The sequence below is a fragment of the Diorhabda carinulata genome, chromosome 1, assembly GCF_026250575.1.
Source record: "Diorhabda carinulata isolate Delta chromosome 1, icDioCari1.1, whole genome shotgun sequence".
NCBI classification, from domain to species: domain Eukaryota; kingdom Metazoa; phylum Arthropoda; class Insecta; order Coleoptera; family Chrysomelidae; genus Diorhabda; species Diorhabda carinulata.
In genome coordinates, this window is record NC_079460.1 from 10,832,840 (window position 1) to 10,860,354 (window position 27,515).

A 27,515-nucleotide genomic window follows, 5' to 3' on the forward strand; every position below is an offset into this window, starting at 1 on the left:
TTTTACAATGTTACAACTGTTTAAACTACGGAAATATTAAAAAACACTGTAAAACCAAAAAGAAAAAATGTTTGAATTGTGGGGAAACACACTTAAAGGAAGACAGAGCGGAATGCGTAATGAAGTGTAAACACTGCGCGAGTATGGAGCACAACAGCGTTAGTAGGAATTGACCAGAGAGAGAGAGAGAGAGAGAGAGAGAGAGAGAGAGAGAGAGAGAGACAACAACTTATAAGAGAAGCGATGTCACTAGATCCAAAGAGGAAGGGATTTATAAGAAGATACAACGAGTTCCCGGAACTATCAGGTAATCCGGAATATAGAGAAGAAGCATATATAACAATCAAAGCACTCCTAAAAGAAACACTTTCACACAAATAGTAAAATCCAAAAAAAAAGGAAACCCACTTCACCAGGCTTGATAACTCACAATGGACAAATAACATATCATCAGAAAGAGACTAATCAACAACAATCCCCAGCGTCAACATCAACGTACAACCAGTCCCCAGCATCAACATACTACATACCACCCTCGATGGTAGATAGTGAAGATGAAGCAGATACCAAAACATTAAGTGAAAATCCAGATATGTTACATGAAATTATGAATACGGCTAACAAACTTAATAAATATGATAGGGAACACACGCTCCAAATTATGGTAAGGCTACTGAACAAACCAGGAAACAGAATCTTCAACAATGAATCACAACGGAAACACGAAAACCAATAAAGGAGATGATAAAAACCGAGACCAAGGCAGAAATCAAAACTTCAAAATAGTACAGTGGAATATTAGAAGCATCAGAGCAAATTATGATCAATTAAAATTTTTAATATATGAACTAAAACCACATGTCATTTTATTGAACGAAACATGGATGAACGACAACTATCATTTTAACATCAAAAAGTATAGCATATACAGCCAAGACAGAACCGACGGATATGGGGGAATTTGCACCCTCATTAAAAACGGTATAGACCAAAATATCATATCATATCATCAAAAAACAATATTTTTAAAACTCTACAGGTAATAACAATTACGGTACCATCATTAAAAATTAATATAACTAACATTAATCGAACCCCCAATTTTGATTTATATAACAAGCTAATTGAATTAAAAATACCTACACCATTTACATTATCCAACATTTTAAACAGAGAAAACCACAACATTATAAATCTTATCATGAAATTTATCAAAATACACAAGATTGTCCTATTCCGAGGCAAATTTGTGGGTCTATGAGCTATATTCGGTTTTACGATGGATGGGCTGCTAACCCGTTCCACTAACCCTCCTCCTTTTCTCGGTCTTGGGACCGGAAACACAATCGCTAAGCTACTCAATCCACCCAGCGATCATGCAGGCGGAGCAGAGGTGACTGAGCAGAGGCAATGACGTGAAGAAAAACAGGCAATGATGCCTATACACAGCAGGAAGAAAAGAAGAAGATACAAGATTGATATATAAACAAAAATAATAATTATAATACACAGATACATTTAAAACTAAATATGAAAATAAGTCAAAAGAAAACCCTTCCTATCAAGACCCTGTTCCTAATATTCCTAACCGAGGCAACAACCCAAATATGAGAAATGCTCGGCCGTTGCCCCTGAGCGATAATAGTTTTAACCTCTGTTGTGATTGTCTTTTTTTTAACATGTCTAGCTCACAAGAAAAACAGAAGTCATTGAAAAAGAAACAGAAAAAGTATAAGCTTTGGTTTAAAATAAATTAAAGCGAAAACCAGCGCTGGCCAAATACTGTTTAGGTGGAGGCCAAAATAGAGAAGAAGAAGAAGAAGAAATTCTTTGATTCGAAGTTCCATGTCACGTGTCGTATTTGAAGTTTTAAGTCTTTGTCTTTGATATTTTACTATAGAACAATATTTGTAAAGTGAAGAACAGGCTGTCGATTATCGGTTATGTTAAAGAGTAATAATTTGTTGAAAAAATAAAGAAAATGCCCTTGTTTGGTAAAGAAAAGAAACAGAAGAAAGATGGAAAAGAAAGCGACAAACAACCTTCTCTGGAAGACAAATATTACCTGAAGGAATTGTTGGGAACGTAAGTTAACAAATGTTACCCTTTAATAACTGTATGTTTTTTGCCTTTTTTTTATAGTGTTTATATGTCAGCATACCTGAATATATACATTTATTTCTTTTGACTTATTCTGACCAACCATTTTGCTTGCAGCACTATTATAAACTAATGCACAAGGTTTTTAAAAATATCTTGTTCAATTGCCTTGTACTTGAAACATATAGCACTCTGAGCAAATCTATACTGAGGTAAATGTATGAAATTCCTTTATAGTTCCATATTAGTTATTCAATTTTTTTTGAGTGAAGCTATTTTCTCCTTTCAATTATGAAGTGCTTTCCATTTCTAAGTACAGGTTTATTTTGTTACTAACAGTATTTTTCTTACTACAGTGTATAACTACTGACTTAGCTTTATTTAGATATTCCAATATTGATAATACCGTTTTTTCAGTGGGGCCTTCTCTGTAGTGAGATTAGCAGAAAGCAAGGAAAATCATGGAGTGATGCATGCTGTGAAAATTATTGATAAAAAAGCTCTTAAGGGTAAAGAAGATTCATTGGAAAATGAAATCAAAGTTCTGCGTAGGTAAGTAGTTATATGTAATTTATTTATAATTCTTTCCTGTCAATTATTGGTTGAATTAGTGGACAAAGGAAGTTGGAAAATAACAGATATTGCTCACATTATATGAATACTGATAACATTCTCTCATATTGTTAGTAATATATAAATATTGTTTATTTTAGTTACTTGACTCATTTTATACATAACAAAATGAAAATAACTTTACTCTTGTTTCTTATATAGTTATAACTTTATATAAAAAAGATTAAAAGAATATTACAAAAATCTTTTAACATATGTTGTTGAGTAATATTTAGGTGTCTGACCTTTCTGTAATGTAATATGATAATAAAACTGAGACAAAGTCATATTTAGAAGTGTAAATAATTTTAATATTTTTGTAGCAGCATACAATTTTTCAATATTACTAAATATCTAATAGTGTTATTATTAACTTTCAAACAGACATTAGAATATGTTAGGCTTTTATATTGAATTTTTCAGATTTGCATACATTTGATTGAAGTATTTCTTTCTCAGACTAATGTTATTAACAATTACTGAGTGAAGTATCTACTGGTAAATTTAGAATATTCATTTTCTATTATGTTTATTATTTAACATTCCTTCATTTTCATGTACTATGAAGTGGAATATTGTAATTATGTTTACCCTTTCTTAAGTACAAACAACTCAGAATTATCTCTAAGTACAATATCACTTATTTTCTGAGGTTAAAAGAACTTAATTTGGTGAAATTAATAATACAAAATCAAAAATGTTATCAAAACATTGTTTACAGATCAATATACTTGTATATTATAGATTTTAAACATAATCTACTCTCCCTAAGATATCGGTCTCAGGAAAATAAACACCTGAGCATTCCCTTATTGATTCAATATCCCTCAAAACTCAACTTTTAGACATCAATTTTAGGGATATACATTATAGATCTCTTCGGGAAATATCGACATTAACCTGGAAATATATATTTGGAACTTTACAAAATCAAATTAATTCAATAGTTCTATTACTTTCTTTAAATGTTCAGATTTGGTTTTACCAAGATAGTTGTTCTGGTCACAATAATGTTAAAAATAATTTGTAAAATTATCAAAAAATAATCATTTTTCCGAGAGGTCCAATCAAGTGGCCTCCCGGGTCGCCAGATATATCCCCAAGTGATATTTTCTTTGACGATTCTTGAAATAAAATTATTATCAACATAGCTTTGAAAGGGTCCTAAATAAAATTAAGGTACAAAATAATCGAATTTCTTTGTTAGAATGTATCTCATTTTTTAACCATTATGACATAAATATCATATCAATTTTAAGTTAAATTATGTGTAAGTTTAATTCAATGAATTATCATTTTTGAGGACTCAGAGTAGAGTATGTGTTTTTACAGCACTGTAAGAAAGAGAGATGATATTATTGTTATGTACATATCAAAATTACAATGGTAAATTGGAATTAAGTTAGCTAGAGATTTTGTATCAATATTACTATGTTCTTTAAAATAGTTTCCAAAATACTTCATTGTATAATTTATATTACTGACTTCAAATAACTGAATGTTTGATATTATCTCCTTTTTTCCTGAAGTAATCATTTTTAGTAGTTCAAAATTTATCTGACCTTGTACATGTTGACTTTCATTTGCTATTTAGACACTTGTTATCACATTTTTTTGTGACTACAGTGTACATAATATTTTCTGACAATATATGTTTCTATAAAATACTGTAAATAACTACTTGTATCTAATTAACATCTTTATTTTTATTGAAATATTTTTTTTTAAATTCAAGCTTTTGTAAATTTGCAATAGTGAAATCATAATCGGCCATAATAAGGGGGAAAATTACCAACGCCCCCCTTTATCGAATCTTTTTTTGATTTGATAAGGGGCGGAGAATGATTTTTAGCTAATTACCGAAATTACTTATTACTTATTAAAGCTTATTCAGTTTTATTCAAAATAAAATTCTAATTATAGTTAATGTTGAAAATGAACGCGTGCGGGCAAAAGACATGAATACATACAGTCGCCTATTTCATCAATTGTTGAACAAATAATATTTTAGGTATAATTTGCATAAGTTCTACATATTCCAGTATTTTTTTCGTTTATCCATATGATATTAAACATTTTTACTATATGGTGGTGTCATTAATTTGTTGTGCATATTGAATTCTTGATCAACAATTTCTTCCTCATTGACTCGACATTAATTCACGCTCATTTTCTTCAGTTAATATTTTGATATTTTTTCCAAATAAATTTTACATCTATCTACAATTTTTGTTATATCTCTTTGTATCTTGTGTTTTTTATATATCTTGTTATCATTCTTCTCCCATTTTTTGCCGTTCTCAGTACCTTGATCAGTAATGTTTTATTACCTTTACTGTACTATTTTTGCGCTACATTCGTCTTGGGGCTCCTCTTTGACATTGATAATATCTTTGATTTGAGCATTGTAAATTTCGCAACTTTCAATGGTTTTTTTTGTAGGTATTCTCTCTATTTTCGGCTCTTTATTTTCACCTTTATTTCTATTCATGCAGTTTACCAACTTGTTATTTCATCTTGTTATAATTACTATAAATATTTTTAGTTATTTTTAACTCCAATTTTTCTAAAACTTATTCTATATCTATACTTGATTACCACTTCACAAAATTTTTATTTCTACTAAAAAATGTATATTATGTTTCCTTAAGATAGTTTCCTCGAGATCTTCCATTATTAATTGTGATGTAACACTTGATATGCAAGCTCCCATAGTGCAACCATCAGTATATTTTATTGTCATATTTGAAGTATGTTGTTGTTGAGACATGGCAAAATCCTGAGTTGTAGTGCCAGCCTTTTTTGTAAAAACAGCGGCTGATTTTCATCTGGGCCAGTGGGATTATTGATACCCAAGCCTTTGAGAAAATTTGTCACGTCTCTATATCAAAATTCTATTTCTGGAATTGATGAACCAACTCTAAGCAGTCTGGGTGGTAGTTTTCCCTGCAAATAGAGAGTTGAATTAGAAGCAAATATACGACCTAATAAGTCAGCCTTCTCTTTTGTCACTGCGATTAACCCGTCAATGGTAGAATTTTTAACTTATAAAGCATTGATAAATTCGTTTTGAGGAATGTCCGAGTATTCTTTAACTCTGTCTCATTTTTCCTTAATATATCTTTCACAATTGTAATAGGAATATTTCTATATAAAGAAACTACATCTAACTAAATAAATACATATTCGTCAGGAACTTGAATATTTTTAATTTTTTCTTTGAAATGCCATGTTTTGGTATGAAATTGTTTTCAAAATATTTTTCAAATAATTAGATAATGGGGTGAGAGGAGTTAGAATACTTGAGAGGATTGATCGAAGATGTATATCAGGTATATTTCAAGGGGCTTGCCATCGTGAATTTTCAATAAAATAAAAAGATGGAATGGTTTTATTATTTTATTTCTAATATGAATTTGTAGAATCCTGTTTAATTTGTTTCTAACTTGTCTTATCATTCAATAATTTCATCGTTTATTATTATAATCTAGTGATTTTGTAATAACAGTTTTACTTTATTTATCTGCTTTCAAAATTTTAATATTGTTTTGTTTGATAAATTCTTTGGTTTTAGTTATATTTTGAATTTTAATATTGCTGTTTTTTATTTATTTTCAAAATTAGTGATAATATTGTATCAGATCTTATTTTTTTTTGTGAGTTTTGTTAATCAGATGATTAGTGCTGTATTATTTTGCTTTGTATTATTTTAAAATTGTTTCAGTTTTTTCGCGATATTTTTGTAAAATGTCATTAGGAATTAGTCCACCTATTTTAATTTTTAGGTCCGTCAATTCATTTCCTAATTTCCTAATTAGAGTTGTGGATTTGGTGATAGATGTATGATTTCAAACATAAGCCTAGATAAATATACCAACTATCAGATCTTGAGTTTAGATGCTTAGCTGTTCAAAAAGCAAAAACAGCATTACAGAAAATAATTATCACAAAAAAAGATGAATAATGTATCCAAAAAAAATAAACAAATACTATAATCAAATAAGAAACAAAACTAAGCATCACAACGTTTAACAATTTTCCTTGCCATATGTATAAGGAGTTTCTCAACAACTATCAAATTATTTCAATAAATATGATATTAGTATAAGTCATAGAGGACACAATGCAATATCCAAATATTTCACTAAACTAAAATCGGAAACAACCAAACACAAAAGAAGTAATATTATATATCAAGTACCTTGTAATAATGGTGATGCTATCTATAATTATTTAATTGATGGCTGCTACATATTTATTAGATGTAAAATCTAAGGGAAAAATGATTTTTCTTCTTAAACCAGATTTCTATTTAATTTCTATTTCGATATTTATGATGCAGGTAATCCATTCATTAATATAATTAAGCAAATTGTCAGTATCAAATCATATTTTGATGAAGTCGTCTGAAGTAGGGTGGAAACGTCAAAGAAGTAAAAAAGTTGAAATAGTTGAAAACTGCAAGTTTAGACCTCTTTCTGTCTTTATCAAAATATATTGTGTGTGTGGAGTATATATTTCTATATATTATCATATATCAATAAAAAGAATAATTGGTAGGCATTGCTGAAACAAAAAGAACTTGATGACCTTAAGTCTGTTTTAAATATTAATATTTTGTTACAGATTAAAACATCCAAACATTGTACAACTCTTAGAGACTTTTGAAGATAAATCAAAGGTGTATTTAATTATGGAACTGTAAGTATATAATTACATTAATTTTCAAATTGTTCAGAAATTTGTGTATTTGTGCTTAATATTTAGCCAGTCAGCACCTAGGTGACGGATATTAGTGAATATATCGTACATTTTAAACAATATATGTATTACTACCAAAATTTTTGATCATAAGATATGATTCAAAACATCAATTTACAAAAGAAAAAAATCCAGCATATCTCAAAGTAAACCATTTTTGTAGAATTTTGGTCCTAACATAAATATTCTTTAGAAATGAATTTAATCAAACAAATAAAGAACAGAATAATCAATATATCTGACTATGTATTTCATGAAAAGAACTTGAAAATCAGTCACTATTTTTGGAACATAGATAATCACAACAATTTTGTAATATTTCATAGCTGTTTTTCAAATATAGATTTCACTTTTGAAAATATTACATTTAACAATCTGATCCACAAATATTATATTTCATAACATTAACTTTTAAACCATTTAATAACATGACAATTGCAAACACAATATATTTTATAATATAATCCTTATATGGCCATTCTAGTTAACAACTAAGAAATTGCATATTTTTACACTAAAGTGTCTGCGAATTATACCCCAATGAATGTGATTTAGCAAAACAGGCAATTTTATGGATTTTAGTTGAGAACATGTACAATTAATGAATAAAAAAAGACTTCTTGGAAATGGCTCATATACCTTAAGAGTCAAAATCGTTAACAATAAAGTATTGAAGAGAAACATAAAATCTTACAGTTTCAGATTTTTTATTTGTTTAGCAGATTTTATAACATTAATAATAAATTAAAATGATGAACACAATCTATTACAATTATTTAGATTTTTGTTATATTATATACAGCTTATATATTATAATAAAATCTTTGAAAAAAGAATAATTATGAATAATGTTTTACTCAATTTTGATAATTAATTAACAAAACTTATTGTTGGTATGACTTATCATTTACTAAAAACTTTGTAAACTAGTCCCAAGTGTTCCAACGTCGCACAAGGGCTCCGGTCCAACAACTGGCATTGACGCAGCTTGTCTGGTAATTTCGTCTGCCTCTTCGTTACCCTTATGACTCTTGTAGACCGAACCTAGGCTACCGTGATCTTACTACGGTACTTATACTAGCTTGGAATTGATTTCTACAGAATCGAATATGCTCTTTCCTGTCTTTTGATTTCCCTCACATAGTAGTGGATCATCGTGATTTCCACTTGTGACATTATGGAGAGATCGTAGCCAGACTTACTAGCGAAGCATTTTTAGTACCTGTCTCATTCCTTGGTATCATTATGTTGAATTGGTTGTTATAGCTAAATCTTGTGACTGTTGCATTGATGGATTGCCTTGTCAGCTTTGAGATCCAAGATTGACTACCGATGGATCTGGCTTATGTGTTTCGTTGGTTATGTATCAATCTAGCCTCATATTTTATGAAAATGTGAAGGTGGTAAATTCAACAAGGCTTCCATTGCAGCTGTGGGAGTGGTTCTTGTGACTCCCGTGAGACTCAAGAAGCCACATACCCATATCATTAACCTAATTCTACCTTACTACCACCATAGTAATTCTATGATTGAATCCACAGCTCTTGTCATACATTCTTCTGCATCTTCCCAACGAATGGCAGCTTTTTGTGTGACATCCCATGATCGAAATATACTTAAAGTATATTTTTTTAGTAAATGCAATCCTAGTTACCTTTACCGCTGTGGTTTCAGACCTGATAATGCCAGTTTTTTCCCATCAATTATTCTTCAAGCATTTATTTTGTCATCTGCGTATCTTAGGCAGTAAAAATCCGCTGTGAGCCGATCGTCAACGAAGGTTGACTAGGATAACAGCCACAGACCTCCTTCCTGTGGTCATCCTCAACTGACTCTTGCTTTTATAGTGTCTTCATTCAGAATATATTCTAGTGTCTTGTTTTCAAGTTAGCCTCTATCCAATTGCAAACCTCAGTAGGTGTTCCTCATTTTCTTATTGCGTTAATGCAACTGGTCCCTAACACATATCCAGAAGTCTTTCCAGTGTCGTAAGTAGAAATTAAAATAGGCTTATTAGTCTATATGATTCAGGTGTAAAGTCTGATATCTACTTACAGGGAAGACAGCTTTTTACAGGATATCTTTTTTGTGGGCACTTGTGTGCAAAATTAGCAAAAACAGACATTTGTAGTGAACCAAACGTATCTTTATCAAGTTCAACAACGCACTGCATAAATGAAGAATTTAACAGAGTTAAAGTTATTTTGAAATGTCACACATTCAACGGAAGACAAGCAGACCTAATCCCAGAAAAAAATTGATGAAATGTTAACAGAATAGAAAATCACAAATGAGAAAATTCACTGTTTTCTTTGTTAAATATAATTTGCTTCTTCTAGAATCTGAAGATATCTAAAGATATATCTTCATATTCTATATAGATCTTGATATATCTGAAGATATATCAAGAATAGAATAATAGAACTACAAAATGAATATGAATCAAAAGCTATCAATTGAATTTTATAATCACGTTGAAATTTCTAAAATAGAACTAATATTTTACTTAAATTGTTTAGATCTTTTCCAACATTGACAATTTTCTTGTTCCTTTTTATGTGAATCATTTCTAAAAATTCTCTTTTTCTTCTATTTAATTCAGTCTCAAGAATTATTGAATTTTCATAATAGAATTTATGTTTTTGTGATATCTCATGGTTTGTTAATGCATTTTCATTTTTTTAACGTATTAATGGCTTTTTAATCTATTTTCTAAATACCGAGATGTGTATTCTATGTAATCATTCAACAATCATTATAAGACGCTTGATATATAATATTACTCATTTTGTTTTTGGGTGTTAATGTATATAAAGAAATTACATCAAACAAAACAGGAGCCTACGAATTATTATCAAAAGTCAATTATGAAAATTCAATAATTTTTTAGACGGAATCAAATATAAGAAAAAGAGAATTTTTAGAAATGATTCACCTACAAAGCAACGAGAAACCTTTCAATGATAAATTATTTAAGTAAAATCTTTAGTTCTATTTTAGAAATTTCAATGTGATTATAAAATTCAATTTATAGCTTTCATTTATTTTTGAGAAATAACGGAAGAAAAAATTATTGTAGTTAAAACAGATTTGTACTTTTATATTAATTTTTTAGGTGTTCTATCGATCAATATAATTTTGCGAGTTATCGATGTTAAGTAATATTTTGATAATGAAAGGTATAAAAAATTAAAGAAATTTATACCTGCACGGATGAAATAATACCTACCTACTATAACATTGAGCTTGCATATTGAAGCGATACCAAACAGAACCTTAAAAATTATGAAATTATCCTTCACAGAATTGCAAAACAGAAAATCCAAACCCAAAGATAAGGTGATACCTATATTTCCAAATTCAAAATTATCTCATATAAAAAAAGTCTGTTAGAGCACATCAACTACTCTAATAAGAAAATAAATTGAATAACATAACAATTAAAATAAATGAACTAATTCCTGATAACATCTCACAAAAATTAAAAAAAAAAATGTCGAGAACTGAAAAATTTCAATAAATGCAACGAAAAAAATATTAAGAAAATTGGTAAACTAATATTGAAAAAAGATATTCGTGAGGATACGCACGATCAATTGAAGTTTTATTTTTAGATCCCAATTTTGCATAATATATTTCTAGTGACAAAGAATTAATTACCTGTGACAAATATCTTATGTGATATTAAATACAGCACCAATTATGTTAATAACAAAACTAAAAATAATCTCATAATATAACTAAAACCAAAGAATTTATCAAATAAAACAAACATTTCATAATTTTAAAAGCAGATGAATCTAATAAAACGTTTATTATGAAGTTAGAAGATTATTACAATAATATGATAAGATAAAAATAAAATCATATTTATGAGTATAATTATTATATCAAAGACTACATTGAATTTAATAAAACTTCTAATTATATAGTATCACCCCAAAATTATGTTCTCTTAGTTTTAGATGCAATATCTTTTTTCAGTAATGTCCACTTTAATATATGTCTTACAGATCTACAACACAAATGGATTGATTTAGGTAAAAATTGCAAACTTAATAAATAAACTCTATAAGAATTAATAATAAACATTTTTAACAATACATATTTCTCTTACAATAATAAAAATTATCATCAATGGGTTCTTCAATATCCTTTATACTAGCAGATTATAATATAATGGAGAGTATATTTTGGACTTTATAATATCTGTTTTACAGTTCAAATTATTCTACGTTAAATAGTATGTTGATGATGTAATTCCATTCCTTCCATATAAAGAAATTGATAATTTGCTATATTGCTATATATATATATATATATATATAGCAATATATATATATATATATATATATATATATATATATATATATATATATATATATATATATATATATATGTCTTCTGAAACGAAGTCTATGTAACACATAAGACAACCACTTTGACATCATACCGATATCTCCTTCAAACGTCAATTCTGACATTTGTATACACTTTTACCATAAATAGTTACTCATATTTACTCATAACCTCTCCGGAATCTTCAAACAACACAATATTAGGATAGCGTACAGTCAAATTTTTTGAAAATCTATAAGATAAGCAAAGATTTTATCAAAGTTATTTCAATCATGTTTTGGTGTGAAATCTGGTTATTATAGAGAATATAGGCCATTGAACTAATGCCTTCAGAATTAGTAAACTATTAGTCAAGACTCGTATTTAATTAATTTATCTTGAAGTTGAAATAACTGTCGGAACTATTCTAATCTGTGAGTATGTTTTTGCACATTTAAAAATCAATTTTTATTTACCATTCACGATGCACTCCGTCGTTTCCAGGAGACTGATAGCTACTTACATTAAATAACCAAGAATTATGGTATCTTAATCTTAATTTTTTTATACAATATGAACTTCATTTGATTAAAAAAACTATCAAAATAACAGTAGTTATAAATATTGAGGTTGTTTGATTGTGTAGGTTTCTTTTGTTTTTTGAACTTGAAACTCCGCCCAATTTAAGGATAGCTTATGTTGTTAAGAATGACGATGAATTTTATGAAATTAGTTTTTTCAAAGACCTCTTTTGAACTAACATCATTGTGAAACTGTCAAAAAAGTAAGTACTCTACTATTTTTAATGAAAATTTTTTCATATTACAATTTAAATAAGTTATTTTTGTCTTTAATTAGCTATCAAACCATCCAGTATTATCTGCATTCATTGCTGTTTGGGCTGTATGCATAATAGTTTATTTTTTCAGATTGACATTGAATAAATTAGTTCCTACTAAATGATAATGAAAATAAAGTAATTTCCTCCATTATCAGGTAAATTGTTACATTCAGAAGTAGAAGTATAGGCTGGATCTACTAAAACAAATAATGGAGAAGATAAAAGAACTACATGAGATTTAAGAACCCGCTGGAAAAAAAGAAAACAAAATAGAGTATTTAGGAATGTTTTCAATTTTTGTTCAGTGTAATTTGAAATGGATGTACAATGTCATCTTGAATAAAACACTAGAAAAATTATTACTAAGTCCTCATCTTGTTTTACAACTATATGAAGATGTTCTAGGAAGGAGTATTCTACTCGAAAAGGAAATAATGAACATTAGAATGTTGAGGTGTTTACTACACTCTTGCCTAAAAATGGATAAATTATATTGACAAAATACTGGGTGAGTATTAATTTTCATCGATTCAAGAGGAAAACTTCATAAGAATTCACCATAAACAACAGACACTTAACTACTCCACAATGTCTGAATTATACGCAAAAAAACTCTTATTTCAATACAACATAAGAAAAATGGACTAAAACTAGCAAACGCATAAAAATTAGTTAAAATATTATTGTAACATGTGATAGGCGGAGCATCTGATGATACTAAAATGTAATTTATTCTTCATGACGCTCTTTAAGTGCACATTATGTTGTTTCAAATTAATTTATACTTATATTTCAATATTATAATGACACAAATAAACGTTGAAAGTTGTCGGTTTTATTCAATCTTACCTTTGCCAAGTTTGCACTAGTTTAACTTATTAGTAAAACCAACAGAAATTTAAATATTATTTCCAGGGTAACTGGAGGAGAACTGTTTGATAGAATAGTGGAAAAAGGATCTTATACCGAAAAAGATGCAGCCGACCTAATAAGACAAGTACTAGAAGCTGTAGATTATATGCATGATCAAGGAGTAGTTCATCGAGACCTTAAGGTAAGCTCAGAATAATTCAAGTTCCCTATAATATTTTTGACTGTTATTAAACTATTAACACTCGGTCATTTGTCACATATTATGGAAATGTGTAGACGTTAAAAACTTCTAAGGAAAGTAAAGAAATATAGTAGGTTCGAGTTAAACAGTATATCTTACATAAACACAACTTTAACTACAAGTTGGCATTTTCGGAACTCTTGGTGATATTCATGCTAAATACACTACTCACTACTACCAACATTCACATTTACTTCACTTTTTATCCTTGAAGACTATAACTATTGGAATGCTGTAAATATCTCTAACTTATTAAATTATCGAGACTAAATGAATCAAATTTTAATATATTTAAAATATTATTAGTATGTTATATATTTTCTGTTATTAAGATATTACAATTGTTAACAAAGCTTAAATAAATAGTGTTGGATGCTGTCTATATTCACAATAGAGGAATGAATCAGTGTCTACTCGTGTTTGACGTATCATAATTAGTAATATTTTACATATACAGAATAACGTAAGTTGAAATAATTAGAAGTATTGATTGGAATATTTTTATTTTTTATACTATTATATCTGCTGGATCTGAAGCTTAGGAGCCAATATCACATAGCACGATTTTGCTATTCTGTATTTACAATTCAATAACAATCATTTTTTATGAGTTCAATCTTTTAAGCACATTTTCTCATGCTGGCACTAAAAATTCTATATTCATCACTTGTTTTTCATATATGTATATAATGAGATAGTTTCGTTTTTGATGATGTTAGCATTTGTCGATTTCGACTATAATTAAACTACATATAAGACATAAAACATAATAAGATACTAATTAACTTCACATATGTATATAAAGTCAGATGTTAACTACCTATTTATATATATATATATATATATATATATATATATATATATATATATATATATATATATAATGGAAGATCTTATAAATATCAGAAAATGATATCCGATTTTACAAGTTTTTATTTTATATACACTATTTAGAAGAAATTGCTCATTAATTAATTTTGTTTAAGCCTGAAAATTTGCTGTATTATAGTCCAGACGAGGATAGTAAAATTATGATAAGCGATTTTGGGTTATCTAAAATGGAAGATTCTGGCATAATGGCTACAGCATGCGGAACTCCTGGCTATGTTGGTAAGAAAATAGAAAAACCGAAATTTGGTTCTAATAAGCAAGAAATGATTTTGAAGATTTACAAGGTGTAAAAATCGTTCTCTATTAAAAAAATGTATTTGGAACATTCACGATAATGTATAAATTGTATGAAGTGTATCAGTTTGGTGGTTTAAGATCGATAAATATTTTATTATTATATTTAAAATCTCAACAATCACAAAATGAAGAATTTGGCAAGCGTTTCAGGCACGTTTTTACTTATTCTGTATTTGATGCATATACACGATTTAATGATCTAGGTCAAACATGCTCCTGAATTTTTCTATATAACAATTTCTAGAGCCCTTGGTGATTGATATTTATCCGAATACATTATTAACTATTACTGCTAATTACATAATATTTACTGCTTGTATACCCTTTGGTTCCTGGAACCGCTGCAAACGTTAATGCGAATTTAGTACATTAAATAAATAGAAAACTTCAGCATTAACCTTTTAATATGTAATCCGTATTTTAATTTGTCCTAACTTCTGTCGGATTTCACGTTTTTAATTAATAATAAAAATTTTTAAGAACGAAATTCAAAGAATAAATGATATATTTAGCATAATCAGTATAATTCTCATCATGGAAAAGTTTTAGTTATATTAATAGTGAAGTGACTATCGAATAAAAAAAATGATCCAGTTCCAACCAAAGAAGTTTAAAATTGAGGGCAGATGAGTACCGTACTATAAGGAAAACTATTTTTATTTCTTGTATATGTAAGACTTCCCTAGTACTTCCTATTCCTTCAGTACTTGCAAAAACAAACAAGTGTTGACTTAATTTTCGACCAGTCCAATAATAATAGTTTATAAGCTGATTCACTTATGAGAAGTTTCAACCGATTTTCTTTGGAAGGCAATAAATTCAATTACACTACAGCATTAAATTCAAATAGCATAATAGAACATTTCCCTTTAATCTAAATTGAACATATCAAAGTTATACAAGAAGCTCCCAAAAATCACAATATTCTAGAAAAAATATATATGTATAGTGGCTTTACATACATTGTGGATGATAGCCGCCCTTTCGGTCTCTGTGGATTCATTTTTTGCTGTGATTCCCTTTCTTGTTTTACTTACCAACCTGTGACAGCTTCTTGCTCGCCTCTCTAACTATCCTTTATAACACATATGGGCAAACACCGGCCCGCGAGACATTTTGGAAAAACCCAATTAAAAAAAATATTACACTAAACTAAGTACTTATACTTAGTACTAGTACATATACTTATACTAGTACATATCTTTAAAAGAAAACACTTGTTTGTGCTTTTTATCTTATCCGACACCAGATATGATATGAATAGACTATAAAAATGTGGAGTCATCAATAGACTAATGAATCCCATAGCCTACACAAGTTTCCTTAGTTTACTCACGGGAGTGACGGTGAGGCGGCAAACATCAAAACCTTCGATGTTTGTCGCCTCACTCTTTGATAAGCACCGCCACTCGGCTTGCTCGATCAAATTCTTTGAAGTTTGCCGCCTCACGGGCTACACATCAAAAGATTTTATTTATTGCTTCTCGATTATTCTAAACTAGTTTATTCCAGATTATTCCTTCATTTTGTCTATATAAGCAGGTGGATGGCCCGAAAGTTAGTTCAGTTCTATTTAATCTACCGAGGTGATAACTCAGACAAGCGATATCCTAGCGAACGGCTAGAGCCGTCAACTTGCTTTGTGAATTTGTGTGCATCTTGAGTGGTTACTAACTATAGTTTGTTATTAAGTTTATTGATCGAAAAGTAAAAAAAAATGATGTCTGGTGGAAAGAAACGAAAAGTAGATACAGAGGGTCGCCAGTTTCAAGAAAAATGGACTGAAGAATTCTTTTTTATCTTGCACAATGGTAAGCCTATTTGTTTGCTTTGTAATGAATCCATTTCAGTAATGAAAGAATTCAATATAAAGAGGCATTACAACAGCAACAAATGTTTCATAAACAAAGAACACAACTTGATAATGTTGTGAAAGCTAGTTTTATAGTTATCTCAAAATTGGCAAAGGCATTAAAACCATTTGCCGAAGGAGAATTTATCAAGGAGTGTATGTTAGAAGTTTGCGGTGTTTTGTGACCAGAAAAGAAAAATGAATTTGAAAAAATTAGTTTGTCAAGACGAACTGTCGTTCGACGTATAGAAATGATGGCTAATGATATAAAAACAACATTGACTGACCGTATGGCTGGTTTTGAATCATTTTCCATAGCATTAGACGAGAGCACCGATTTGTCTGACACAGCTCAACTGGCTATATTTATTCGAGGTATTGATAAGGAGTTCACTGTTACTGAGGAATTGCTAGCTTTACAGCCGCTAAAAGCAACCACTACAGGAGAGGATATTTTTAATGAAGTTCAAAAGGTATTCTCAAGTTTTGGCCTGCCATGGTCAAAATTAATTGGAGTATGCACTGATGGTGCACCTTCTATGGTCGGCTTACGAAAAAGTTTAATCGGAATTTTGAATGAAAAAGCAACAGAATTAAATGTGCAAAAAGATGATTTGATAGTCCTTCAATGCATTATCCACCAACAGAACTTGTGTTCTAAGTCCACTCGACTCCACAATGTTATGAATGTGGTAGTAAAAACCATCAATTTTATTCGATCCCGAGGGCTTAACCATCGTCAGTTCAAGACGTTTTTGGATGAAATATCAGCTGAATATAACGACGTAACATATTATTGTGAAGTCAGATGGATGAGCAAAGGAAAAATGTTGAAACGGTTTTACGAGCTTTGAAATGAGATAGCAGACTTTATGAAAATAAAAGATAAGCCACTATCTGAATTGAGTGACCCAAAATGGATATGTGATTTAGCATTTCTGGTCGATCTTACAGGCTATTTGAATGATTTAAATTTGAAACTTCAAAAACAAGGACAATTAGTAAATGATTTGTACAGCCATTTGAAAGTGTTTCAGATCAAACTATGCTTGTGGGAGTCACAGATGCAGTCTGGTAACAGTTACCATTTCAACACGCTCTCTGCGTATGAAAATATTGCTTATGCTCAATATGCTGAAGAACTCAAGTTACTGTCGGAACAATTTTCGAACAGATTTAGCGACTTCAAAAACATGGAAGAATGTTTCAATTTATTTGCTACTCCTACAAAATGTAATGTACAAAATGCTCCAATACACTTACAAATGGAGTTAATCGAGATTCAAGAAAACTCACTCCTAAAATCCAAATTTGAAGACGTAGAGTTTTGCGATTTCTACAAAAAATACCTAGAAGAAGACAATTTTCCGCAGCTTAGAAAATTCGCAAGAAGATTGATTTCTGCGTTTGGCAGTACTTATAAATGCGAACAGTTCTTTTCATTGATGAAATTTAATAAATCAACACATCGTACAAGACTAACTGACGATAATTTGGAAAATTCTTTATGTCTTTGTATCAGTGGAATTCATCCAAATATCGATGGATTGGTTTCCCAAATTCAAGCTCAAGTGTCTCATTGATTTCAGTGTATTTAACTTTTGTGGTTTGTAACAATTGCAAATGTAACTATTTAATTATAATGTTTTACCATTTTTTAAAATTTCATTTTGTTATTTTAATAAATCTCATTGTCATTATACACATACGTCAATAATAAATACATAATCCAATAATAACATTGTCGTATTATTTCATGTCTAATATCTATTGCAAAAAAATATTATCTACTTTAAAATGCACTAAGTACTTTTAAACGCGGCCCGCGAACGTTTTGCACGCTAAAGTTTGGCCCTCAGCATGTCAAAGGTTGCCCATACCTGCTTTATAGTAAGGGAGGTTCCACTTCTCTCTATCCTCCCCAATTCCTCACCCCCACCTCTACAATATCCTGCGTTACTTGTTGTTACTAGTGTGCTTTGGGGCGATTTCTTGGCGATTCTATGGCTGACTTCCACTCTGGTACCTTCTGTATCATTGCTTTCGGATCTCTTCTTATATATCCAAAGCATTTAAGCGTTTAGATGTTTTACACTGTCACTATATCTTTCATCTCATTCTTGATCTCGTGGCTTATTAATCTTCTTAGGTATCCTCCATCAGTCTTAACAGTTCCCAGTATCCTCCTTAAGATCTTTCTCTCCATTATTCCAATATCCTCCTCGTCTTTCCTTTACAGGCACATGGCTTCAGTTCTATGTGCAATGACTGGTCTAATTCGTGTTCTGTATATTTTTAACTTTGTGATCGTGCTCAGATATTTACTCCTTAGAAACACCTATAACTATAGTATGCTCTATTTGCCTCTGTGATTCTCTCTGCCACTTCTATGCTTCTATTATCTGTCTCGCTTATGGTCACACCCAAATACTTGAAATCTTTCACTCTTTGGAATTGTTTTCTTCTTAGAATGATCTCCCCTCCAACTCCAACATATCCTACTATCTCCGTATATTACGATGTTGAACGGAGATCGTCTCCCTGCCTAACATCTCTTAGCTGTTTTCTCGTTGACTGTATCTTTTAAGGCGTATGAGGTCGTCGTCGTTCGGGCATCTTCCTGTTCCTGCACTGTGGACTTTGGCACTTATACAAAGGACATTCTCCCTCTTTGAATTGATGGCCTTCCTCACCACTTCTATCAATTTCCTCTGCACAGTCAATAGTGTAGTGTGTATGATTTCAGCACCGATAACATCGTGGAACAGTTTTCTTTCTAGTATTTTGCAACGGCTTAGGTCGATTCTTCCGTTCCTGCTTGGACAAGCCTCTTTGCCTCATCTGCTGTTACCTGTAGAGTGATGGGCTGGTTACCTTGAGCGCTTTTAGGACACAATAATTCTAGTCATAATACAGGAAAATTACGATCAATGGAAATCATTTCAGGACATTTAAAGACAATGCTTTCCAACATTGACCTCAACGACAAATTATTTTCGAATTACATAACTAAATGCAAAGATGACACTGCTAAAATTTATTAAAAATTAAATGTATATATGGCTAACCAAAATCCAAAAGGTTTGAAAAAACTAATGAGAACTAACTATTAACTTATGAACTAAGATGCACTAGCCTACCATAAAACAATATCAGTAAAAACTCATAATCCTTTTCTCACTTCTCAACAGTAGAAAAAAATTGGTTACTGCCATCTACCGAACATACAATTTAAAAAAATCGCTAGCTAATAATAAAAAAAAACATATTTCCACCCATATTCTATTCCCACAAAAAATAACAATATCTTAACCCCACCTAAACCCTTTCTGGCGATGCAAGGCAATCAGTACGAGTACAAAGATGATGCATGTGAAAATGTTTACAAACTGTACTTTGCAATTAAGAAAGTAAGATCGTCCGAAATGTGTACCAGTGCCAGTAATTCTCGAAAACGAAACCATCCAAGCTATAACTATAAATTCAACACACTACAGTGCAGTATTCTCGGAAGGAACTGAAATCAAAATGACAATTTCAAAACAGATTTCATATCTCTGTAGTGGTACCTACTTTATAGAAACTATATTTACGATTTCAAATTTGTTGAAACTTAAAAATAATATACTCATCTATTGATTTATTACAAGAGATTACAAAGTGATTACAGAGTTAAAATAGTGAATTGAAATAAAGTGTTTTATAAAACGCAATGTTACCTATTCGCGTTAATAGTGTAACCATACATTCATGCAGTTTATTAAAACTGACAGGGAGGGTAAGCATTAAAAAACGTTTTAATGTTTTTCTATGTTTTTTGAAAAGTTATTATCTAAAATAAGAAACTTTTAGTTTTCTTTGTTCTCGTATTTACGCTGTATTTTTTCAAATATATTTTATATTTACAGGTAATTTTTATGATGACATTAAAAAAATATAAACAATACAGCTTAGACTTTTATACCGTTAAATATTGGATTTATTTCAGTAACGATTACATGAAGCCTTCAAAAATTAAGTGCCATTTATTAGGAGTATATGCTAACAAAAATAGTAAGCTCCTGTTATTCAAGCCGACGAAATAGCCGTCCATTAGATCAATGTATGTGCCATCATCTAAGCAAGACTTTGATGGTTTATGAATGTCCTATTATATTTGCTAATAGGGAAGTCGGGAAAACTCCACACAATTGGTGAATAACATATTGTACCAGTTATTGCTGAGGTCCTCAACAATGTACGGTAGAAGCTCGCGCATGATGTTATCAAGGAAATTCCTTAAAGCACTAACACTGTTTCTAGACAAGATTGATGACAGAAAAAAAACAATTGTTTTAATTTAGGAATTAACATAGAAAAACAAAACAAATATTGACACGCAGCTACATGATTGATTCCAAGCTAACAATTTAAGAATGTTATATTTTCACTATACTTTGTTTCAATTTCAATTCAACGTTTAATGCACTTAAACTGTCAGGTTATCTAAAATAAATTTATACATGTTTTTGACTAAAAGATTCGTGAATTTTAGATATAAAAATGTAAATATTCATTGTTTTAGCTCCAGAGGTTCTTGCTCAGAAACCGTATGGCAAAGCAGTTGATGTATGGAGCATAGGTGTAATATCTTACATTCTATTATGTGGTTATCCCCCATTCTATGACGAAAATGATGCAAATTTGTTTGCACAAATCCTTAAAGGTAAAACTTACTTTGAAAATTAGTCCATTTTTTACTAGTTCAAATTATTGCCCAAGGAACCATTTAAAGAATTTGCATTTGTGAATTAATATTTTCAGCATTTCAGCTTTTCTAATAAATTTTTAATTTTGTTCGAACAATCAGGAATAGTTTTTTTACCAATAAATGATACTGAAAGCGCTAACAGACCATTGATAATCAGCATTTCATTGTCATTAATATACAAAACAGTTTATTCACTTAATCACATATTCAAAAATATTATTGAATATGTGATTCAGTAAATATAGTTATAGACAATAAAATGCTGATTATCAATGGTCTGTTGGCTCTTATATTATTCTTATAAGAAATCAAAATATTTTGATGAAAACCAAAGTAGTTTGAAATGTCAAATTTTGACTTGCTATTTTAAGCTGATTTTCATAGAAAGGAGAACTAAAATCAAGACAAGAAACGAAAAACATAAAAAGTCTAAGAAGTAAAAAGAGAAAATGTATCTCAAAAATATGTAGCAGCCATCTATCAAATTATTTATATTCGATTCCGTTCCAAGAATTTTTCAGTCTTTGAATGTATATTTTTTTTGATATTTCGTGAATGCATTTTTTATCGTATTTATTACCTTTTAGTCTATTTTCCAAATACTGAGATGTATACATAGGGAAGACTTTTAGACAATTAATTTTTCTTGTTAAAATAGATTCCGATTTTGATTTTATTTTTATTCTGATGTTCATGATGTAGGTGATCTGTTGATTAATATAAATACACAAATTGTCAGTGTCAAATCATATTTTGATAAAGATAAAGACTGAAAGTAGTCAAAAAATTTTAATTGAAAGAGGCTCTGGAAAGAAGGTATGGTGGGAAAACAATACCTTTTCTGATGGCCAATGTTACGTTAAGTTCAATAATGTTGTATTATTATGTTTCAGTCTATGTGACTCAAGAGAATCCAATGAAAGTAAAAAAGAGTAAATCCCACTATTATGGTTTATGTCAGTTCTTTCGTATTCGTATTTAAAAAAAATCTTCCATAGAAGTCGATTGATTTTGAATGACACAGTTATTTTTATTATTTAATTTTTTTATTAATCTAAAAGCAAAAAAAATAAATCTTATAGAAATGAATCCTCTCTCTATTAACTGATACTTTTGAAAACATATGGTATGCTAGGAATAATAGCAAATCTAAAGAGAATTTTCTTGTATTAAAGAAAGTTAATGTAATTAGACTTCTGTCACATAAATTAAGATTCAAGGATGATTTTCTTACACGAAATAATATTCTTTTTTCAAAGGTGTTTCTATTTGTGAATTTAAATTATCTTAACTTCAAAATGAATTATTTTTTACTATAGGTATTTCACATTTTTCTAACATCCTTTTATAGAAGCATCCAGAAAGATACAGGACGTTCCTTTCAAAATATATGGTAAGGTGGCCATAATAATGAGTTAGGGAAAGTTGTAACGGCTACATAAGTGTGAACTGACCTTTTTTAATTTTTAATGTAGTTTTCCATTTTGTTTTATATCCTTGTCATTGAAATGCTCTGGATGATAATATATCATATTTTCAGGTGAATTTGAGTTTGATTCTCCTTACTGGGATGAGATTAGTGATTCTGCGAAAGATTTTATAAGAAACTTAATGTGCGTTAATGTCGAGAAGAGATACACCTGTCGCCAAGCTTTAGGTCACCCCTGGTATGGTAAAAATATAACTTATCAGTCCGTTTTTTTTCAATATTAATTTTTTAGGATATCTGGTAATGCTGCTAGTAATAAGAATATTCATGGTACTGTGTCAGAACAACTTAAAAAGAATTTTGCCAAATCACGTTGGAAGGTGAGTAAAACTATATAATTGGATTTCGAAATTAATTGTCAGTATTGTTTTTAATTTTCATCCAATTCATGATTACTTATACTTACTTTACTACTATTACTTTTTTTGTCACACTTTATTCAACTCACCCTGTTTGTATAATATAAATTTTGTAATCAATACTTAACTACCTTTCCGTTAATGAATAAACTTTAAATTTTGCATACTTACTTACGTACGTATGTGTCGGAATTGAGCACAAGGGACGCAGCGGAAACTTATTAGGAGCAAACTGAAAAAATAATAGACCTGCCTGGTCTATTAGCGATTCTTGCGCCCCCAGCACTGCCGTGAGGTAGAGAACGACTAAAATTCCGTGGGCTTTGCAGTGTTAAAAATTAGGAACTGGAGAGTTGATGTCATCCAGAGAATTGCTTGGAAAGCCTTGCCCCCCATTTGGCTGCCGCGCTATTGATAAAATTGAAAACTGGAGCGGTTCCATGTATTAGATAAACCCAACCCTTTATTTACAACAAAAGCGAAAAAAGTGACATATGCTATTCTTTTTTCTTCAGGCTTTGGCAACAAAGATCGTAGAAATAACCTATTATTTTACTAGTGAAATAATGAATGCTCATTAATGTACTGGTAACAAAATAATGAGAAACGATCTTATTATATTGTAACCAAGTACTGTCATTAAATTTTTTTTTAATTTAATGTTTGTCAGTTTTGAAAAGTGTATTGTAAAAATGTCTCAAGAATAAGAATTTCAATGTATTATTTTTACGCTTTAAGAAAAAAGAATAGCATATGTCACTTTTTTCGCTTTTGTTGTAAATAAATTGAAATTCTTCTTGAGACATTTTTACAATACACTTTTCAAAACTGACAAACATTGAATAAAAAAAAAAAAATTTGAATGACAGTACTTAGTTACAATATAATAAGATCGTTTCTCATTATTTTGTTACCAGTACATTAATGAGCATTCATTATTTCACTAGTAAAATAATAGGTTATTTCTACGATCTTTGTTGCCAAAAATAATATAAATATTATACACTTGAAGAAAAAACAATTTTATTTTTATTTCCACAATCATGATCTTGTGGTAAAATTGCGATAGTTTTAAGAAAGAATACAATTATTTATCTACTTACTTTCTGCTGAAAAGGAAAGCTCTTAGCTTAATCATGTTTTTTATAGCAAGCTTACCACGCAACCACAGTAATAAGGCAGATGCAAAAAATGGCTTTAAGTGGCGGTAGCGGGGGTAAAAGTCCAACTCCGCAGCGGAGTCTGACAAGTCGATCCAGTGGAACTCCATGTGGAAGTGTAAATGGTGCGCAGGACAAGTAAACCTAATTAATTATGAAAAAGAATTTGTTACTGTTCACTTAATTACGTTTTATTTCTGCGCTTTTCATAGGTTGAACTCAAGCTCTTAAACAAATAATTATTTTTGTTGACTCTTTACAAAACATATAAAGTCCTAATATTTTTCTTTTATTTTACATAATTTTGTTTGTGTGACTTCATTCAATTATTTTAAAATGTATGGTATCAATAATTTTTTTCTGATGAATTGGAAATTGTTAATGATATTCTTGATCTAACTCAAATGATCCAAATTAAAGTCAATAGAAATCGTACCTGAGTGCCTCTGATATAATCAGTTTTAAATATATTTCTTTCCAAAATTCCATTTTTCAGCATTGAAAGTATTGTATTGTTTATTTCTGGTTAAGTATAAATGGTTCAGAATTATAAATTTCCTTCTGTTCAGTTGTGATAATTTAAAGTTCAGTTAGTCATATTAGGGGGAATCCGGGAGACTTTGGCCACTTTTTACTGAATGACCCTAGCTTCCGTTATGGTTCATTAACCAAATTTATGGGCCATGAAAGACCTCTCATAGTGACAATTTTTCCACCTGATAAATTATCAAAAAATAAGACTGATTCTGTCTGGCCAACACAGAACATGATCAGTCTTCAAAATAAACATTTTTTTATGAAAAACAAACATAAAAGAACTTGAAGCTAATAAGAACGAGAAATCTGAATCTTTGAAGTAAACATCTCTCACATAAAGACAACTAAACCTTAAAACTATTAGATCTGCGCCTTTCAAATAAACATCTCTTAAAAACGAACATGAAAATTATCAAAGCTTTAAACTATGAGACGAAAGGACCTGTGAATAAAAATATGTGTGCACAGGTCTTTTATTCTACCTAGATGGCACATTCGGGACAGAAAAATATTTCTTTATAGTCTTTTGTCATACAAACGCAAATTTCATGCACATACTTCCCGCAATAAGTACAAAGTCTCATGTCCAGCATTTCATCTGTACCACATACAAAGCAGAACCAGCATTCATCTATTTCTGGATCTTCTTCCAGTTGGTCATCTGAGTTATCCTTACAAATAATTTCTTCAGGAGTATCACTGTCACTGCTTGATTTTTCTTTGTCTTTCACTCTTCTAGTCAACCGTTTCTTTTGGACACATTTTAGTATCTTCTTATTTGTCTCAGTGTTCTTAGCTGGGCTTTTTAGAATTTTACTTGCTGGACTTGATTGAAGAACTTTCCTCTTGGCTGTTTTTGGTATTTTCTCCTCAGCAGTTTTTCTAACTCTCTTTTTCTTTGGTTCCATTTCATCTTCAGCAACTTTATCTGGAGTTTTAGTTAGTATCCTAGTTTTTCCATACTTACGACCACGACGGCTTTTAGACCTAGGAGCTGCCTTTGGAAAAGGCAAAATCAGCTTATGATGGTGTGATGTACATCATCACCGTTTTCCAGGGTGTCTTATAATCCAGTTGCTCATTATTTCATTATAAGGGGCCTTGAAAGGTGAATATATGGCGACTTCTAATGATTGCATCTTGTTACTGCAATAAGGAGGAATGGAAAGAAACGTTACACCATTCGCTATCGCATATTGAACGACCTCAATGCTAACATGGCTTTCGTGATTATCAAGAATAAGCAAAACTGGATTCCTCTTGGATGCTTTCGAATATTTAACAAAATGAGCCATGAATTTGGTGAAACTTTTGGCAGTCATCCATCCGCTCGGATATGAATCTCCATCCGATCCTTCTGGAGCGTCAGTAAGAAAAGCATCATTGAATTTTACTCTTGGAAAAACGAAGAACGGTGGTATAACATTTTCTATTGCGTTGACGGCAAAACTTGCAGTCACTAATGTCCCTCTGTCTGCAGAAGTGACATGACTAACTTGCCGTACTTTTCTGCTAGCCAACACCTTAGGACACTCTTGAACTGTGGTACATCTGGTCTTGTCACAGTTCCAAATATTATGTGGCTCAAATTTGAACTTCTCTCTAGCCTCCTTGAGATTCTTGAAAAAATCCAGGACATTCTTTTTATTAAAGCTTGTTGATCTCGACAGGCTTGTGGCTTCCAGTTTTCTTGAACTTAAGACCGTGTTCCTCTTTAAAAATCCGCGAAACCAATCATTTCCAGTGGAATTGTTTTCTAACCATGATTTTGGGCAGCTTTTTGAATTAACCTTAGCATATTCAACTGCCAGCTGCATAGCTTGTTTCCGGCTTAACCCATAGTTCATTTTGCTACACTTTAATAAGTAAGAAACGAGCACTGTTTCTTTCTCTGATGTGAATACTTGTGAAGATCTGAATCAGCTTCCAAGCTTTGTAAGCTTCCCAAACTTGGATGGATCCCTGATGCAATTTCGCAAAGTATTTCTATTGATTTCATATTTTTTAGCCGTCGACCTAATTGAATGCTCATCATTTATCTCCTGTACAGCACTTAAAGGACCATTTTATCAATTCTGTGCTTTTTTCTGCTGGTGTTTCCTTTTCTTTGGCATAGGAATCGCATCTGAACAGAAGTTTAGTAAGTCTGAAAGGAAGTTGAAATCAATGTTTGCATTATCAATTTGAAAGTAATAGTATGAAATTGTGAAGATTGAAAGATAAAAGTATAGATAGGCGGGTGAGTTTACCTAGGTTAAAGTCTCCCGCATGCCTACTTGATGCCAGTTTGATCATCTATCGCAAAATCTATTTGTTTTGGATCGAAAAGACTTATAGTATCTCAAATAAGGACAATTTAAGCTTTAGTTTACTTTAATAAAGGTTTTACAATTGCTTCTACAACATAATGGTAG

General features: G+C 30.3%; 1 protein-coding gene across 1 annotated transcript; it reads left to right on the plus strand.

Moving 5' to 3' along the window:
* Positions 1–1,846: 1,846 nt before the first annotated feature.
* On the plus strand, positions 1,847–25,302 carry LOC130894232 (calcium/calmodulin-dependent protein kinase type 1). The gene is made up of 9 exons (XM_057800893.1): positions 1,847–2,085; positions 2,518–2,652; positions 7,339–7,413; positions 13,568–13,706; positions 14,753–14,876; positions 21,371–21,511; positions 23,097–23,223; positions 23,278–23,365; positions 24,554–25,302. The coding sequence occupies exons 1-9, from the start codon at positions 1,982–1,984 to the stop codon at positions 24,704–24,706; spliced, it is 1,086 nt and encodes a 361-aa protein (XP_057656876.1). The 5' UTR covers positions 1,847–1,981; the 3' UTR covers positions 24,707–25,302.
* Positions 25,303–27,515: the final 2,213 nt, after the last annotated feature.

Excerpts from the sequence above, each read along its gene's own strand:
- LOC130894232 (XM_057800893.1), top strand. The coding sequence starts at position 1,982 with ATGCCCTTGTTTGGTAAAGAAAAGAAACAGAAGAAAGATGGAAAAGAA. Across the intron at positions 2,653-7,338 it reads GAAATCAAAGTTCTGCGTAG|ATTAAAACATCCAAACATTG; the intron begins GTAAGTAGTTAT and ends ATTTTGTTACAG. Across the intron at positions 13,707-14,752 it reads TAGTTCATCGAGACCTTAAG|CCTGAAAATTTGCTGTATTA; the intron begins GTAAGCTCAGAA and ends ATTTTGTTTAAG.